The sequence below is a fragment of the Anastrepha obliqua genome, chromosome 5, assembly GCF_027943255.1.
Source record: "Anastrepha obliqua isolate idAnaObli1 chromosome 5, idAnaObli1_1.0, whole genome shotgun sequence".
NCBI classification, from domain to species: Eukaryota; Metazoa; Arthropoda; class Insecta; order Diptera; family Tephritidae; genus Anastrepha; species Anastrepha obliqua.
In genome coordinates, this window is record NC_072896.1 from 78,369,905 (window position 1) to 78,390,656 (window position 20,752).

Sequence of the window (20,752 nt, forward strand, 5' to 3'; positions counted from 1 at the left end):
TTTTGTCCTTTTAAGATTTAGTTTTGGTCAGCGCAGTTTGGAGACGCTGCAGTTAGTAGTCAGAGACCACCTTCTATTGGCTTGTGCGATTACGCTCAAGTCCATCGCAGTGTATAGAATGTTTAGAGGAAAGCTTATGCGCTCTACCTTTCGCTAAAGGTCAAGCGTAGAGCCTTTCATTGCACACTCATCCGCTCATTCACTTCTCTTCGCTCCAAAAGTGGTATTGTGTTGTAGGATAAACCAAGAGCGACCTCTTGCATCCGTTAACACATCTTTAATTGATGCGCGTTGAGGCCCATAGCTTGAGAGCTACTTGACTATCAACAAAAATGATAAGGTTAGCGTTGATATCAGCTTGGAGAACGCTACATCAGTCTGGGAGTCTATAGCAGTATTTTAAGGATAACTGTTCCGAGTACACTCCCGATCCAGTGCCATTGTTTATCTTGAAGCCGTTAGTATAAATGTGGTGACCCCTAGCATCTGACATGACTCTGGTCTAGCAATCCTTTCTGTCGGGTATTCGTATTTTACAGTCTTTGTTCAGATATATCTTGGGAACCAGATAGTCTGTTTTCGATGCATCGTGCAAGTGTTCCACAGCTAGTAGAACCGATGCTTGACACGTTCTTTCGTTTGTTTGCCCTACTTATATATATCAATGGGAATGGAATATGCATTCGCACTTATTATTCCCATTCAAGCTAGTCTACAGCTTGTTGGACTACAGGGTGCGCTTTTTTATGTCGGTATGAAAACATTGAAAACCTAACAACTCATTTGTATAAGTGAGATACTTTTATTTGGTTTGGTTATTTACATTTTATTAAAACTATTTCTTGAATACATTATCAATCAAGTGGCTACTTTTATTAGCAATCACATACTGCGATTTTTTTCTGCGTTTGTCATGACCTCGTCCAGCATTTCGGGTTTTATAGGGTCGATTTCGCGTTGTTACGGTGTTAAGCGATCCATGGTTGAAATTGTACGTATCGAAAACATGTATGTTGAAGTCGATCGGTTGGTAAATGACAAAGCTATTCAGTGTTTATATACCGATATAAAAGATGGCGCACCCTGTATCACGCGATTCTTTAGGTAATTCGAATATAAGGAAATTTCTAAACACACCTTACATATGGAAATTTTGGTGAATAAAGATAGTGATAAATAAAAAATACTTGTCAAAAAATATACACTGGTTAAAGCTATTTGTAAAAAATTTTATTTGTTTTTTCTTTTGTTTGAGTAGAGGGTGTATATGCAGACCGTGAGGCAAAATATAAGTGCAATTTCAGGTGCGTCCATTTCTGTTAGTACTATTTTATCTTATCTGCATATTCCTAGTTTGAACCAAATATCTCTCATTTTCTCACATAGCTCAACCGCCCGCTACGGTGGATGAATTCTTATGTATGCCGAGAATTTCGAGTCTCTGAAAAATGCGCACTGAACTGATAACAACGAACGCGATGTAATAAAAAATTTTGAATCATAAATTCCTGTGCAGAATTAAAAGTTTCGCTTCAAAATGTGTGTCGCTACAAATTCCTTTCCTTCCCACAGTCTCCTCCATACTTTCCCATAGAGTTATCCATGTGAACTGAAGGTACCGTTCGATTTGGTGGGAAAATATAATAATTTTTTTACCCTAATCTATAAGTATTTTTTTATTTTATTTTTCTAGCGGGAATTCATATTTCAGCATGCATTTCACCTTTCCAAAGTTGCACTTTGCTTTATTTGACGCGTCGAACACATCTCAGATGTTGCGGTCATTAAGTTGTGCTTTTGATTTCAAATCTGCCACTTTCTTGCATTAAAAATTTGACTTTTCAAAAAAAAATTGCCGTGGATGTTGCTCTGAAGTACTCGCCAAAGCTCGACACCCTTCTTTTGCTGCTCACTTTTTTGGCGGCACATTATCGTTGAAGAAACCATTTACATTGCCTGGTGGATTATAATTTGCGACAACCCATACCTTTTCGCCACTAGAAAGGGCAATGAAAAAATTAAAACAGCATTTAAACATCTTTAATAGAACAGGTCCATATTTCTCCACTCACGACAATGCATAGGCCACACCCACTTGCTTAGTGTCACGCCATATCAGCTGTGTGAAATGGCCAGTATTTGCACTGAATTGCGCTTTGGCGAAGTCATAATTGGCGATCTCGTCATACCACATTTTAACGGGCATTTCGGGTGTCACCTTTTGGCCGCTGCTGTAGTAGATGTTCTCGCCGTACTTGCCGTCGCGACTATGCTCCATTTTTTGACGCTTAGCGAGAGACTAAATGCGATGTACATAAATGAAAAAAATTAGAAAAAATTTATGTATCTGCAGAAGAAAAATAAGTAATTACCCACTTACCTGCGCCCATTTGGAAGCAATCTGCGTCAGAGTCGGGTTGATTGTTAGCGCCGGTGTGCCGTGCATGGCCCTAAATTTATTATGCGATTCGACACATGCTTTTTCGTAATCCTTTTGGGGCATTGTAATGGGTACAGGCAGTCGTCTCTTCGGATCTCCCCCCGGTGGAATCTTTTTAACAATAATTGTGCGCTTCACTGTAGCCATGACGATTTAACGAAATAAAGCCAGCTTTATGATGCACAACGTCTGAGTGTTCGAGCGCCTATTAACTAGGAATTTTTTTGTATTTTTTGTGGTTTAGAATTCAGTCAGAAGTTGCATGTCATTTCAAAACTAAAGCGATATTTTTATTTATTTGTTTTTATATTTTTCCTATGTACTAAAAAAACAAAAGTGACGCCTGGGTTGCTTCAAACGGTAGGAGAATTAGCTGTAAAAAATTCTTAAATAAATTAATTAAACTAATTAAGCTTTCTTTATCACAGCATACACACAGCAGTATGCTGCGGCCCCCAGATTTTTAGTCCCAATGGGCATGTGCTATATTGTGGTTACTATAAGTAAATGCGCATACACACACACCTACACCCACATTCTCCAAACAAACCGCAGAGAGCACTTCAGCACACTTTTACTAGCACTTGATGTCTGGCCACTTGGCTTTTGGGTTGAATGTTTAACCTGAGGCGTTAGCAACTGAGTAGGTGTTGAAATTCTTGTTGCCAGAAAATGTTAAAGACGCAATGCAATATTTGGCTTAAAATATGGAAACTGAAGTAGGTGTGGAGAGGTACATACATATAAAGTACATATGTAGGGGAAGTGCTTAAATTAGGAAGCAGGGGATGTGTGTTTAAACATTAATTTTTTATCTTCATTTAAGGTTTCGCAGGTTTCACTTTTGGTATTTTTGCACAACTTTAAATAATACCTTCTTCAATGGAAGTAGTGGCTTAGATGTGATTCAACGGAATTGAGTAGGTTGATAGATTACTAATGCAGACCTAAACACTCAGCCATGAAAAACCATTGCACGTACTAAAGACCTAAGAAGAAACACAGCAGATATGAATAGAGAAAATGTAGAGAGAGGTGTATATAAGGTGATTGACTACTAAGGCGGGTCGATTTACAAATCGCTCATTGCTCTGTAAAAATCGTATTCTAGGGATCAAAATAAGAAACTTTGTCGAAGGAACCATACCTCTAAAAGGAATTCTGATGTCCCCCAATTTGGGTCGAACGAAAAATCCCACTTTGACCCATTTAGAGTGCTCCAATCAAGTCCAAATGTATGACCGACCCCCACTAACTTTGGACGACCGATTCACCCATGCCAGTGGCACACCCCCTGGAACTCCCCTGAGGGGTTCCCCATACAATCATTTCAAAATATCACAATTTTTGGCCTTTACATGAGAAAAGAAACTAAAAAGTTGGACCCAAATTAGGGGACATCAGAATTCGTTTTAGAGGTATGGTTCCTTCGGCAAAGTTTCTTATTTTGATCGCTAGAATATGATTTTTACAGAGCAATGGGCGATTTTTTTGCCTCCCCACAAATCGACCCGACCTATTGATTACTCTTCAAACTTCTTTGACTACCTGATGAACTAGAAAAGGTCGGAGAATACGGAAGTATAGAATGCAGCTGCTCCATTCTCAATGCATCTGGTTCAAAGTAGTCTAGTGAAAGCCCGAAAAAAAACAAGAAAAATATTAGAATTGCCATCTTTCTCCTTACGGGATATAGATTTGCTTGCCGAGGATGCCCATGGTATGGTAACCATATGTTGGCCAGTAACTGTGTCTCCTTAATTTGCAACTTAAGGAACTTCCCTGCTCTTTACCAGCAGTCACTGTGTATTTTGTGTATGTGGATCACATTAGGCGGATCAGGCAGCTTAATGTGTTGTACAAAACCTGAATCGATAATTATATCTGATTTCATAGGGTTTCCCGCAGGTCCACAGTTCCTCAATTTACAGTCAATTTCTTTTATATTAAATACCAGCATTGATGTACCCACATAAGTTTAAACTTATTTCTCTTCGTCACGAAAGTTAGCTCCTGCTTATACCGTTGCCGAATGGGATAACGTTAAGAATCTTAACCAAGCACAAGTTGCTTTCATATCTGAAGGCTCAAGGCGAACAACAGCTGAACCTAAGCCTACAGATACTTGACTGCTGTAGTGTCTTTCAAGCTGAACTTATAGCTTTACGGATTAGTGACGTACCCAGGGTAGCACAACCAATAGCTATCCACTTTGCCATTAAATCTTACTTCTTCTCAAATTTCAATTGATTGAGCTGGTTATATGGTGCATCACGAATTTCGTCTGGGTTTTTACATATAGACACATTTCTCGAAATGGCTTTACGGTCGCTCAATCAAGCTCCGTATCAGGGCAGTTTACATCATGCATACCAAAAATAGATGTTTTACGGTGTCCACTTGTGAGGTAACTATGTAGACCGATGTGGTCCAGAAACAGTGAAAGCAGAATTAAGCCCCTCATCTAGCTCGACCGACCTTCCACCAGTTTGTGCGGCAGTTGATATAATCATTGGCATTGCCTTATGGGAATATATGGGGGACGTCAGGAGTTTCTCTATAGGGACTTTATCGCAGCTGCAAGAACGAAGTGGAGACTGTTAAATACATACTCGTCCACTAGTCTGCGCTTACCAAAAGGCGACATCGCTCTCTAAACTCTTACTTGGTTGGATGTCTGGCAAACTTAGGATACGCAGCCATTCATAATATTTCATCGCTTAGTAAAGAGACAAAGTGATTTCATTACATCAGAAATTTAAGCAGGAAAATTAGGTGCAAAAAGTGGTGTTGGAATGAACCTCCAGGCATAAGTGAACCAATCTACACTCTCACTGAGAACCGCAACCACCGTAACCTAATCTAACCTAATATATGGTCTGTATACTACTGGATTATTGTTGAGGAGCTACTAGCGAGAGCACACCAGTAGACTGTTTTAGTCCGTTGTTTTCATGGAAATTAACTTTAAGTTGGGCAAATTTATGTAGTTTAATTTGCTAATGATTATTTCACAATAAGTAAGTAAGTTTGCAGCAAGCTGCGTTCTTGTACATAATTTCATTTGAAGAACAGATCACTACATTTTCCAACGGGGTTATGGAATGATAAGCATTGCGTATATACTTCAGGCACGATGACTGCGCAACCTTATCGCAAAGTTATTTCCAGTTATTTCCAAAAAGGCAAACTTTAAACACTTACGATAGTCCACTTTTTATCAAAAGAGCACCTCACTGGTGTGCGCTAAAAAACCTTGCGAACTGACAGGCCCAATGAACACACACTATCAAGGGCTTAAACCGCAGCTCAACTAATGCATGCATGCACTAAGCTCTTTCAATACGAGCGACTCCACTACGCACCGAGCCATATAACTTAATAATTGTATCCAAAGGTGTTTAGCTGTCCCATTGATGTACGCCAACAAATCTTACGAGATATAAAGCTCAAATAAATAAACCCGTATAGGAGCTCACTTAGAGACTCCTGCAATACTCACTCAATCATCGATGGCTCACTCTCGCTAATGCTAAACACTTTAGATTAAACTTTTGGCGACCGACTTAAGGACATCTCTCTCGAAGCTGGCATAATTTGGCTACCAAGATCTACTCTATGCAACATCCAGGTCAATACGACCCAAACTATTCTCAAATTGAACCGGATTTATACAACAAAGTCAATAAAACTGAACCTTTCAAGTTGCTTTAACCGCGCAAAACACGTGGGAAATTTGAACGATGCCACACTTCACACATAAATAAAAAGTAAATTCATTAATACCACACACACTTTATTCTATTCCATAGGCATGCCCTTATTGGAGTGCCTCATAAGACGCCACTGAATATGGCTTGCGGTTACAAACTTATAGACTAAAATTCTTTTACGAAAGTTATCTTAAATTTGGTAAACTCATTCTCATTATACTTGATTTTACTTTTGCTGCCCGCACACTGATGACTTACACCATCTTACACTCACTCACACCCCAATTAGAACTATAATTACAATAAGATATGTATGCAAATTAACGCCAACGTACGTACGAAAGACCCAATTCAATCTTATTTGCATATATTATTTACATCAAGCCACTCGTGTGTGAAACGTGTGCAATGAAAATACATAGAGATTAATGTATGTATAACCACTTGTGGCAACAAAGATGCTGGAACTTCAGCGCCAAGAACTTTGTGCCACTCGCATATTTGTGGCTTGACTTCGGGAGGCATGAACAAGTTTTCTTATACACGTACGAGCAGCGTGGCAGTGAGTGTTCGAAAGTTTAGAGACAAACTTGGCCAGTAGGAAGAAATGTATGCTTTTGTAGTGAATTTGGAACTGAGACTGCGTAGTCTGCGTGTTTATAAATTCAGTAGCAGTAATTGGTAAATTTTGTATAGGAGTGCCTTAGAAAGTGTCAATTTGTATCTTGCTGCCCGTTATCTTTTCTTATGGTTCGCGCATATTTTGAAAACTTAGTTCTAGCTAAGCGTTAATTCCTGACTTCTTCTACATAAATCTAATGGACATCCTCTACATATCCTTGAACTAATAACATACACATACATAAATAGCACGCAGCTCATCTCCTCTCAATGTATCTTGTCGAAAATATCTTAGCACAAGCCAATGTATCAATGTATCTTGGCACAAGCCAAAAACAAAAACAAAAACACAAGAAAACACTCTGAATTGTCACCCTTCTCCTTACGGGAGATATATTGGGTTGCCGATGATGTCGATTAATCCAATGAGGCCTATTGCACCCCTATGTTGATCAGCAATCTCATTAATTTTCAGCTTGATAAGGAATTCCTCTGCCTTTTACCAACAGTCACTGTGTGTTTCGTGCATAACCCCCGATCCGCGTAATGTGTACTGCTCAACCTGAGTCGATTATTGTCCCTGATCCATAGCTTGTCAATTCAACAATCTGGTAATTTAGCAGCAAAAAAAAACATTAATGCGGTATATCACTTAGTACATATAAAAGAGGAAGAAATGTGAAATATTGGGTCATTTGCTGTCTAGTCCCTAAACGTCACAATTTAGTTTTTGTATACATTGTATGTATTAAAGTGTTTTTTTTTTCAATAGCGGCCGCCCCTCGGTAGGCAATGGCAAACCTCTGACCACATCTGTGGATTGACACACAAAAAACTTTCAATTGGCATATAAAATTTTATCAAACTCAGTTTTTGTATCTCTTTTAGAATAGGTGTAAAACTAGTCAGAACTGGACTAGTTCAGACTTTTCTAGCTCTGAGTTAGAAGTTGACAGACTTGCTTAGATTGACACATTTGCTCAGGTTATCTCTAAGGGGTATATATGTTACAAGGTGAACATATGAAGCACTAGTCACATATGGAATAGTTACAGCTCAAAATTGCTCGGATTTCAATTAGAAATTGACACACTTGTTTGGTTTACTCTACAGGTCAAATATAAGCGCGTGAACAACTAGTTTCAATTGGGATAGGATGTTTGGATTTTATCTACAGGCAGATTAAGTGAAAAACCATTTACAATAGTTAGAAAAACCAGTTAACAATTCTGCATAAGAAATTTTACACACCTTCTCTGGTTTCTCTACAGGGCATATGTAAGCTTAAGTTAACATGTAAATGTATGTGTATGTAATTGTATGTTTGTGTAGTGTAAATTTTACAACTATTTTTATTGCCCACAAGTTTAAATTACTTTGGCAAAACAATCAGAGTCCAAAGGAGATGCAGCAAATGCAATAACTGAATTTACCACCAAGTAATCGAAGAAACAGCAGGAACACGCAGCAATGTGTGTATTTTTGTGTGTGTATGTTGGCTCATAGAGCATGTAGTTTGCCTGGTATTCCGCTAGCGCAATTAAACCCCAAAAACGAATCCCAAAATGGCAATAAATATTTGCTACATAAAGGGCAGGACGAACGAAACTCGACGAATGAACAAACGGTCAGTAAGACTGATCGTTCGATGGTGAATGGCAAATGGAAGTTGGAGGAAGAGTTCACTGATACTGAACCAGTGTTTATTAGAACGTAGGTATGCATGTGCGTGTATTTGATTTTGCTTTTGTGAAAATGGCTATTAACATAGTTTATTTGGCCATAAAATGAGCAATGCCATTACCATTAGAAGAGTTTTTGATAGGAAAGAATGTGCATGGGTGTCAGTTGAGGGTGTCGACCGTTGGCTAAAGGGCATTAATGCTATTGCTATTGCCATTTTTGATGAAAGTGCTAGTTTGATGGCAAATACTGCTCGTGTTGACACACTTGCACACATAAAAAGGCACAATACTGCACGAAGGCACACACACGCTCACTCTTCATTGCACAATTCCCACTATAACACTCATATACGCATATTCCAGAGCTTTCAGTTTTATTGCAAATTGTTATCATCTGTCAAATATATATGTACATGTCTACCTACATACACACCCATGCAAGTGCGCATATCGACAGAAAATTATGTCATGAAATCTAAACCAACCCCATCAGCATCATCACCATCATCAGCACTGGCATCAGCATCAGCATTCATCCATTAGCACACCACAGTGCTGTGCTTAGAGACCCATTTGCATTTTAATTGCCACACGAACGTTAATTGAGAGTAGTTCGATAAGAACGCACGCATTGGGAGGAGCAATGAATACTTGAATTGGAATTCAGCGCAGAAAGCAGCACACGAAACATGCGTCGGCTTCTAGCAAATTTTTACCCCCAGAACAGTGTAATTAAATATTGAGCACACGTATTTTTAAATATGCGAATATAACAAAATAAATTAGCAGAGTTGGGCTAAATTTAAAGCAAGTAGATTTAGTGTTTGGTATCGATTGAGACATGTAGTGAATTATGAAAATGCAAAAATCAAACCGATCTCAACACAAGCCTTTATGTCTATATTTCTTAATCGTATAAAATGATGTCTTGTTTCTTTGTTCGAATGATGTATAAAAGGAGCAACTACGGCAGAAGTTTGGCCGCGCTTCTCCTTCAATTATAATTATATAATATATATTAATATTAATTTCGTAACGAAAATTATTTTTACAGGTATGCAGAAGAAAAATCATTTTCGTAGTCAGATGTATATATGTATATAAAAAATGTATTCGTTTTTCGGCGTATGATTGTTACCGGTGAACTGAAAAAGTCGATTGAGTTCAAGCTCACGGAATAAGTTTGTCTTCAAGCGAACTAGAAGAAAATAAGATGTAGGCGGTGATGTGGGAAAGTTATCTGTAAAAATCGTATTTATCATCCGATTTAGCTCAAACTCGAAACATAATATACGAGTATATTAGCTACACAAAGAGAAATATTTTATCCACAAATTGATTAAGCGGTAACGAATTTATTAGTAAGTTGCAATATGTGTCTATGTGTTGTTTAAAAATAAAACAAGTAAAAACTTATTTTTTTTCAAGGTTTCTCTATTTTCATTCAAAATACAGCTCACATTATTCTTAGTCCTGCCATAAGTTCTGTTACAAATCAAGTCCGTTATGCAATAGATATGAAATTATAATGCGATTTTAAATGCTTAGCGAGTTTAAATGCTTTAGCTTTATATATTCACGTAAATATTAAAACAAAAATTTTTAAATTTTCATTCGAAATTTTCACCATTTGCTTTTACATAGCCTTCAAACGATTAGGCCATTAAACTATTGCAGCATGCACGGTTTCCATGCATATTGACGTCGCTGCTCGAACCAAAGATTGTTTGAGGTTCTCCAAAGTTCTGTGACGTGTTCGATAGGTCATGTTCTAGTATTAAAATCAGAGACATTCACTGGCTTTTAAATCGTCATTCCCAAGTTTCTGTCTAAAGCAAATTGCCCTTATACTCAGCAGTTCTAAAACCCGTGTGGACATATGGTATTCAACTTTGGGTCACTGCGGCAAACTCCCATATCGAATTTTATAACGATTTCAGTCAAAAACATTAAGAATGATCACCAACTCACCCTACTATTATGCAAACTCGCAAATACACTGTGACTTCCAAATACCCACTATTGCGCAAGAAATAGAGAAATATGCAAGATCCCACGCTTAATATTATTCTTACAAATTATTATTTAAAAACTATACAACTGCTAAACAATATTTCAATATGCGTCTTAAAGCTAAACTCTTTCGCTTTTAATGATGATGATTTACAGTGATGAACAATTAATATTAGAATTTACTCATTTACCGCCTCGTCGGTAATACGTTGGTAGCGAATTCGCCCCTATAATTGCCTGGTGGATCATAATTGGCGACCACGTAAACACTGTTTCCGCTGAAAAAAATTTACTAATTAAAATAAAGTGAATAAAAAATAAATATAAAAGAGCAAAACTTCTAACGATACTGAACTTAATTAATCGATGCTAGGCTTAACTCCGAATTAAAACATACATATGTACACATATTAGGTGAAGAAAAAAGTTTTAAACATAAAGTAATACATACTACTAGTAATCAAGTACTTTTTTGCAATTGTTTCTACATGAAGTCATTTGCGTAAGTAATGATGATCATTTTGAACCCACAATCATTAATATCGGTTCATTTTTGACTAAGTTATGAGCATTTAAAAAGCGAAAAATTCTTATATAATGAAAAAAAATCGATTTTGAGCCGAAGAACAAAATTGCCGATAAATCTTGAAACAAAAATTTTTTCGGGCGAACAAAAAAATACGTGTCTCATTATTTTGACCAGAGAGCAACATATTTGAGTTACATCGAAATCGAAGAACATGACCCGAATAGGCCGGTTGAATTGAAATGGAAAGCATCTCCTATTATTTCATAAAAATAACAATGAATAAATATAAAGTTACGGGTACGTATAAGCATCAATCTACTGCAAATTTTTCGATCGTAAGTCCCGATTTTGATAGAAAACTTGAAACTTTAATTATGTATGTACGTTCAAGCCCAAAAAGCATATAATTTTTTTTTTTGTCACACCGATATTTTGATTTTTTTTCTCAGTCTAAAAGAAATCAAAATAAATATTTTATATAGTATTTCTTCTATATACATATATATTTACATACATATACTCGTATATCTGCATATATGTCTTTAAAAAAATTGAAGCAATTTAAAATTTTTTTGAGTAAGAACTTTTTTGAAATATTAAATTTTTTTTTAAATAGAAACATTAAAGCAAAATTAGTGGAATTTGTTGATTAAAAATTTCTTCACACTTGTTTTTCAAATTTCGAATTTTGAAATTGATAGTTTTTTTGTAAATACAGGGTGGGCCACATAGCGTTTGCTTTTTGCACCACCTATTTTTTTGAGAATGGTAACACAAATGACATGTCAAATGTGTTCATAATTTACTTAAAGGTTTGACATTTACGAAATGGGACGCTATACGCTTGAGCAAAATTGCGAAATATTGAAAACCTATTTCCAAAGTGGTGAGTCTTCTTCTTCTTTTCTGATTTTCACATCGGTGGCTACGTCAATAAGCAAAATTGTCGGATTTGGGGCTCAGAAAATCCACACGTTACTGTAGAGAAGCAAATGCATCCACAACGAGTCACTGTTTGGTGCGGTTTTTGGTCTGGCGGCATCCTCCGGCCATTTTTTTTCGAAAATGAGCGAGGAGCCGCGGTAACAGTAAATGGCGAGCGTTACCGTGACATGCTCAACGCGTTGTTTCAAAAAATTGAAGAGGATGACATGGACGACATTTGATTTCAACAGGACGGTGCAACTTGTCACACTGCCAAAGTTACACTCGAACTTTTGGCTACCGTTTTTGAAAACCGAATAATCAGCCGAAACTCCGATATCAAGTGGGCGCCTCGGAGCTGTTATTTAAGCCCGTTGGACTATTTTTTGTGGAGAGCCGTTAAGGACAAATGCTATGCGAACCATCCAGAGACGATTGATGCTTTAAAACACGAAATCGAAGTTGCCATTCATGAAATTGGAGCCCAAATAATCGAAAATGTGCTTAAAAAGTGGGTTGATCGAATGGCCTACTGTAAAGCCAGTCGTGGCAGTCATTTAAAAGATATTATTTTTCATTCATAAATGACAATGTTCAATCTTCAAATTAAATAAAAAGTTTGAAAAAATATTGATTCGTTTTTTTTATAGCTGATTCAAAAAGCAAATTTTACATGGCCCACCTATATGAATATACTCGATAAGAGTAATTTTTCGGACAAATTTTTTTTCCAACTTTTTTCAAATTTAGATATTTTTGGTTTTTTTCTTTTGAGAGTATACTCAGCTTAGCAGAAGTTTTTTGGTTTAAAATTTTGTAAACGTTTTTATCAAATTCCAACATTTTGTTTTTTTTTGTTTTTTGCTTTTAAAATCGAGTATACTCAACTTGAAGAATTTTTTTGTCACAAAATTTAAAATTTTTATTTTCATTTAACACATTCACATTTGTAATTTTTTTTTGTAAATCTACAAGTAACTTGAGAATTTTTTTGGCTCAAAATTTTTTTCAATTTTTATTTGAAATTTTGTTGTTTTTTTAATTATTTTCTTTTTTTTGTGGCAAAAACGAGTATACTCAACTTAAGGCAATTTTTTTATCTCAGATTTTAATTTTTTTTTTGGAAATATTGACATTTTTAATTCTTTTGTAAATATGAATATACTCAATTAGAGCATTTTTTTTTTAGATTCAATATTTTGAAATTGATTTTTTTCGTAAATATGAGTATTCTCACCTTAAAGATTAACCTTCTTTCAAATTTTTTTTTTCTAAATTTCGATATCTATAATTTTTTGTAAGACAGATCATAATCAATTTAGAGCATTTTTGACCAAACATTTTTTAAAATGCGTTTTGTTTTTTTTGTAATTTCTAAATTGTTGATGTTTTTTATAATATGAGTTTACTCAATTAGAAAAATTTTTTGTGTGATATTTGTTTTGTGAACATACTCAAACAAAATTTTAATATATTCCCTTTAAAATGATACCTCGTTTTAATGGAGAGGGAAAATTTCATATATGGATTTTGATCTTGAGGCACTCTTCTGCCATGGCGCATAAAACACAGATATACTTTTGTAAATGTATTCCCTTCCGCGGAATTATTTCTTAAGCATACGAAATTTTAGCACATTTTCTTCATTTCAAACACATTGCTGTACATGCATTTCTCTATATCCATTTCAATTATATCAGACTCTAATTCTTTTGTGCACTATTTCTCAGAAAAATGTATACCTTTTCGCTATAGCCACACCCAAGCGTTTACTGTCTTTCCATACCACCTGTGTAAAGTGACCCGTATTCCCGCTAAAGCCATTACGTTGAAAATTGTAGGCGCGCACCTCAGCATACCAACTGTTGACAGCGTCTCGACCGCCGATGTTCGCGCGTCCCATTGCCATATAAAGATTTTCCCCGTAACAATTATTCAAGCGATGTTGCAAAGTGTTGCTGCTGGCCAAATGCTGAGCACAAGGAAATATACAATACATAAATAAGTAGTTTTCAATAAATAAAATTGCAGGCTACTGTGAAGCATTGGTTAATAATATTGATTATGGCTTTTACTTTACTTTTGCCCATTCCTGCGCATATTTGCAAAGTCCTCGATCCAATACCAATGGTGGACTGCCATGAACGGCGCGATATTGATTGTGCGCTTCGAGGCACTCTTTTTCGAATTCACTGAAGTACATTGCGCGTTGGTCTAAAGACTGAATGTTGAATAAGAATTAATTTGTTTTTCCCGCTTTAATAAACGATACAAAATTTGTAGATAGCAGAAATAATTGAAGATAAACATATCTTGTAAGTAGTTACGATTATGTTTTCTAACGCCCAAACGTCGATATGCCTTTGATAATTTTGACAGCTATAAAAATAATATTTAGATAAATGACTCACTCACTTCGCACAAGCCACACAGTAAAGCTGTCGTGTAAAATTTTTTTATCTTAAAGTTTAGTAAATGTAAACAAAGTCTAATAGTATCAAACCGTAGCCCTATGGAGGTCAAGTGGCATCAATGACACGAATGATTACACGATTATCGAACTTAGTGTGCAAAATATAGGTGGTTTGGTCGACTTCTGTAGGCGATATGTAATGCCATCTTGCTGGAATTAATGCATGCCCTCATCGAATTCCTCAATATAATAGATCTCTCCTTATGGCAACCGAAACACAAAAAACCTGCAGCCACACTTATTTCAAATTGTAGATCTAGTAAAACCTAGGGAAATATTAAGGGAGGAAAAACGTACATCTTCAAAATCGTATTTTATGGCCAAAACGCGTTTTTGGGTAAATATATATGAAACCATTACTTTCCGAACTTTTGAGCTCATATTAATGTTATCAGTGCCCATCATAGCCAAAAGCGTTTGTGCGTGAAGTGCGCAGGCTCGAGTCTCCGGGCATGGAACACCAACTAATAGAAAAATTTATTTCTAATTATTACATCTGACCAAAACTCATTAACTTAGATTTAAGTTAATTCGATTTAAAAATAAATGTATTTATCTGTGAGCTACTTGCTGCTTTAAGAATTTTTCTTTTCTTTTAGCCTTTGGGCTAAATAAAAATAGAATATTAAAAATGCAAAGCCTATTTATCTATAATTTTCTGAAAAGTTTTTTTTAGTATCTTTACTTTTAGACCTTATAAATAAAAAGCCAAGCACCTATTGAAATGTTGCTTAGTTTACGAAAATCATATCTCGAGATTCCGAGATTATCCCGAAATTTCGGCATCAACAATTGCAGCTAGTATTGGCATCGTTTATGTACATTTATGCTATTCCAATGAAATATGATATGATTCAGGATGTGATTCATAACGGTATATCTCTACCTTCGAAAAGTAATTACTACGATTGCTACCCGTGCCAACCGATCAGTGAAACAGTTGGCCAAGACAGGAAAGCCTTATTGGAATTCCGTAATTCTGAGTACACCAAAACTTCCCCCGATAATTGTTGTGATGTGGGCATTAAGAGATAACAAACGTCACCGGCATTTCATAATCACGAAATTTTTTATAACGTACTTCGCAATATTTTCACTATCTATTTGTTTGGGTGATAAAAAGCGGCACACAATGAAATTTTCGAAGTGTGAACTTATTTATATGAATTAGTAATTTATTGCATCCATTTAATAAGAGGGAGTGTTGGAGAAATTCCTGGAATATTATCTTCGAAATGAGTTATGCTTTTAGATCTATATGTGTGTTTATGAGTTATGTACAATCGCTATAGTCGCTGAGTAAATAGCCCGCGAAAAATAGCACCTCAGCATTTTGGCCAGTTTTCAACATTTTTCCTTTTTTCTCTATTACTCAATACTTTTAGGATAAAAGTAAAACCTATTGACTAACAAAGAGCTATACAAATCCAAATTTCAAATTTTACACAAAAATTAGAAAAATTGGAAACATTTTTTTGAAATTTCCACCTTTTTAAACAGAATCAAAGAAAAATTTTAGCATATTAGTTTGGCGGGCGGCCGCCGTATCCGAATGGGTTGGTGCGTGACTACCATTCGGAATTCACAGAGAGAACGTAGGTTCGAAACACCAAATTTAGAAAAACATTTTTCTAATAGCGGTCGCCCCTCGGCAGGCAATGGCAAACCTCCGATTGTATTTCTGTCATGAAAAAGCTCTTCATAAAAATATTTTCCGTTCGGAGTCGGCTTGAAATTGTAGGTCCCTCCATTTGTGGAACAACATCAAGACGCCCACCACAAATATGAGGAGGAGCTCGGAAAAACACCAAAAAAGGGTTATACATATATATATATAGTTTGGGGGAAAAGAAATCCATTATTTTTGCGCAAATATCATAGTTTAACATTATTTTGTGGTTGATCTTTAGCTCCTGGTAAACGAAACCAAAATTGCACGTAATTGCAGTATATGGAACAAGCAAAAAACAGCAAAAAGATATTTTTAGAGTGAAATATCACCTTGACAACGAGTATAAACTTGAAATAGTTTGATCGCTACTTTATGAGATATCGATCACTACAGCTATATGCCAAGAAAATAATGGATTTATTTTTCCCCGAATTCATAATATAGTACAAATATTTTTCTGACTATACTTACTCCAGTAATGAATTTATATTCATACCCACGAATGGACAACGAAAGTGAGGCCGCCAGCGAATACAATCGGAGGACTAAGTTCAGCAAGACCTTTCACCACACGAATAATGGATGGTGTGTTCGGTTAATTCGATTAATCTCGCAAAGAAGAGACGAAGGTGAGGGAGAACATTTTAGAACGAAGTCGGCAAATAAAAATAGAGAAAGCTTTTGATATACCACGAAGGATTTCAAGTCCCCCTTACCACCACTTCTCTTTTTTATTAAGTTTTCGTGCACTTAATACCATGAAAAGAAGCAGTCTATAAAACTCAATGTAAATCTCTAAGTCTTCTGTAAAACTGCAGTTTTTGCAGAATGTTATAAAACACGAACATCAGTTCTGTCAAAGTCAAAGTTGGTTAGAGCTACACTAGATCGAAGTTTTATTCAGGCCGATTCACTTTGGTGCGTTTTTTGCAATTTGATGAAGTAAAGGGTGATAAGATTGGAGGTACTTTTTCCAATGGGGAATTTTCGATAGATCACACATGATAATTGAGATTTTAATTATTTGTTCGGTTATTGTAGATTTTAGAAAGGAAAGAGGAATGCCTACAACATTTTTTCCAATAGAAACACTGACGGCAACTTTGAAAAATATTTAACTTAAAGTCCTTAGTTTCTCTCTGGCGCAACTCTTATATGGCACCGCAAAAGCCAAGTACTTCCAACTCATTAAGTTGTAAAGGGTCGGCCATCTGCTCAAGTCATAAGTTATTTTGATACTGACAGCGCTCACAAGTAGTGGCATAAACTCAGTAACATATCTTTACTTTTTGAAAATGCTCGCTTTCAGCTTTGAACAACGTTTCAAATTACTGAAAACTTAATTTCAAAGGTTTTAAAAAAAATTCGCTCTTGATAATGCACGAACCGTGTCTTTTTAATTGAGAACACAGGTTACAACCGCTTTCGTCCGGACCGCTCAACTGATTATGAGAAAAATCCTGCTGCGGTATTGCGCGCAAGAACCCAATAACACCGTCACGGCGCAGATATCAGCAGCTCAGCATTAATTACACTTCCTTCAACCTTATTCTCTTATGAGGTTCATTAACACAAAAATTGAAGGCAAATGACCTTTCGCTTCCATATCGCTTCTGTTCCTGGGCTTTGGAGCATATGGGGAAAACATAAACACAAAAAATTGCAGCGACGAGATAAATATTTTGTTCGAAGATTAAGTCAACAAGTAAAATAATTAAATTTATGAATCGATCGTGATAGTGGAAAGCGCTTGAAAAATTTTTTCTGGCGCATTGGATGTGAATAAGATTAGTTTAAGCAAAGTCGTCTAGCCATCGCTATTTTGAGAATTGAATTCGCTAATCATGTAATCTCAACGTATTTGGTCAGTTAGCCGCCACGGAGACTTCATTTAGCACTCAAATAAGATATTGTTTGCAATAACCATGAAGTATTCGTTCTGATGACAACATGGATGCCTTTCTCAAACTATCGCCGCACCGGTCAACCTAACATTTCCAGAATAATATTAAATAATAATAAATAATATTGTTATTAATATTAAATCTTCTAAGGCATTCATAGCCACTGTGCAAAATTTCTTGCGAACGGTTGATTTCAAAAAACTCAAGTTTACCTTGACCACATCCTTCACTGTATTAAACTGTGGTCGATTTTTTTATGGTGATAATTAGAAGAGGAAGTGTATGTTAATAAAATAGATACTATTATATAGCCGAAGCAAAATATGTCAGAAGAAATACGGAGGCTGCAACAAAACATACTAAAAGGAGCCTCTGAGTACCTTCTCGGGTTTCATAAGTATATTCAATATCACCAAGAAATTTAGAGTTGCACTACCAAAGTTTACGAATCTTCGTCTTTCGAGAGCTACATATTCTCAGAGAATGTGCTCTAGATTTTCATAATCTTCTTCTTCTCCTTGATTGGTGCGATAATCGTTTATGCGATTTTGGCCGAGTTTAACGAAGTACCGCATCGAATACTTTCAGAGCCGGAGGGTTTGTATCCATTCGAATGGCATGACCCAGCCAACTAAGCTCTTTATTCACTGCACTATGTTTATGTCGTCGTAAAGAACATACAGCTCATTATTGGATAATGTCATCGTCCAAGCTTCTGCGCCATACGATAGGATGGGCATAATGAGAGCCTTGTAGTGTGTTAGTTTTGTTCGTCGAGAAAGTAACACTTGTTGGCAAGATATATTCTTTGTTGGGTTTCAAGGCTGACATTTTTATCGGTGTTAATACTGGTTCCTAGATAAACAAAGTATCTTACATCCTCGAAATCCTAATTGTCAACTTGGGTACCGAATCATAATCCCGTTTGCAAAAACGGCATTTACTTGTTTCTACTAATTTTTGTTTTCTGATATGAAAATGAAGACTACAATGCCCTTGTAGTATACAATGTGAGTGCCTAAGCCCTCTTTATCCAGGTTTAGGAGCTTAGTTGGTATTCTTATAGAGGCAAGAATAAACTCTTTAGCCTATCTCTGTCCTGGACCCCCCATTCAGAGTGGTATGAACTCCCCTTATAACTTCTTTCCTTCCCAAAGCCTTTTATGATTTCCTTTATGTGGACTTTGGTAAGCTCATAAAAGGGTTTTGGTCCATGGAACTTTGAAGTAACGCCTAGGAAATCTGCCTGTTCATTGCCATCGTGACCTTTATGGTCTGGTATCTGGCACAACAAAGCGGTGTTACTTGCTTTCAGTGAATTGAGCAAAACGAAGCATTCGTCAAAAAGTTTAGATGTTATTACGAGTATGAAAGACAGTAATAAACATGAGACTGCCTGGCTGAGGAATTGTTTGTAATCAAACTTAGTAGGCCTTATTTGGTCCATCCCTGTTATAATTCGGAGCTATGGAAAGAGAAACCTCAATCCTTGGAGCAAGAAATTGTGTAGTTTTTAATTTCGCCCCATATTTTTTTAAATTTCTACCACAGTATCATAAAAATATAGTCTAATAAAAAATTGCTGCATTTCTCTTTCTCAGAGTTATTCTCACGAGTAGCGTAACTATTATAAGCACATATACATATGCATGTTAAACACTTTTGACCCGTAAGCTTAATTAAATATAATGAACTTATTTAAGAATACAGTCCAGCAATTCCACAACACACAACTCACTCACCACTCACTACGCACTCAATTAAATTGGAAGACTTTTGTGCGACGCGTGTAAACTATTCGCAACAATAGCTTTTATGAACTGTGGTAAAGAAGCGTTTTCGTATTCAGTATGAACGCTTTTTTATTGTTTTTTGTTGTTGACACACCCGCTGGAAAATGATGCTCCAGTTAAGGAGCAAGCCTATTTGCATAGTATGAATTCTGATAAGAAGAAATATATGAGCTAGAGACGAGTGTATGTTCATGTGTGTGTGAAGAAATATATTATATGTAAAAAGAAAAATATGCATATATATTGACAAGCAAGTTCAATGAATTATGCATACTTGTGCATACATATATATATTATATATCAGTAGACATACATACTCGCAGAGAAGACTTGCATACTGTTGAAAGGCAGCGGCTCAAAGTAATCGCGATGTGTCTGAAGGCAAACAATTGACGAGTTTTTTACGCTGATTCAGTTAAGCGGAAAATGAGAATTTTCAATTGCGGCACATATCATAAAATATGTGCGATCAAGCACGAACGTGGCTCACCCATTGGGTGACAATGCTAACTTAAGCGAAGCGTGAACTAAAGGCTCAAAAATTAAAAAGTTTTTTAAAAAGAAAACATTTAGCAATTTTATCTGTATCTGATTATTTACTCTACTGTGCAAAACATGAAGAAACTATTTCTGCTGAGTAATGGTTGTTAAGTTTTTCTAAAATATGCTAATGCAGGGTCTTTCAATTTGAACTTCTTTTAAGCAGTTCGTTAACGTGTCTTTTGACAGATTTTGATTAGGAAATCTTAAATTTACTAAAAATAAATTCGATTCCGTCGTACAACAAAGACTTTCCCTGGTCCAGTGAGTCCACTGTGTTCAAATGCTACCGGCTATATCAGTAGAAAATAAAATACAAACAAAATTTAAATTATTATACACAAGAAATAGTATTAAATCTTATATAAACTAAAATAAAAGTAGGATTAGGAACAGTGAACGACTACCGACTACAGAAATAGTATTAAATCTTATATAACCTAAA

General features: G+C 36.0%; 1 protein-coding gene across 1 annotated transcript; it reads right to left on the reverse strand.

Moving 5' to 3' along the window:
• Positions 1–1,351: 1,351 nt before the first annotated feature.
• Positions 1,352–19,787, reverse strand: LOC129248844 (ectin-like). The gene is made up of 7 exons (XM_054888457.1): positions 19,717–19,787; positions 14,006–14,146; positions 13,668–13,897; positions 10,664–10,750; positions 2,381–2,594; positions 2,073–2,299; positions 1,352–1,997 (listed from the first exon to the last, which is right to left on the reverse strand). The coding sequence occupies exons 2-7, from the start codon at positions 14,126–14,128 to the stop codon at positions 1,910–1,912; spliced, it is 969 nt and encodes a 322-aa protein (XP_054744432.1). The 5' UTR covers positions 14,129–14,146; positions 19,717–19,787; the 3' UTR covers positions 1,352–1,909.
• Between the last annotated feature and the right edge of the window lie 965 nt (positions 19,788–20,752).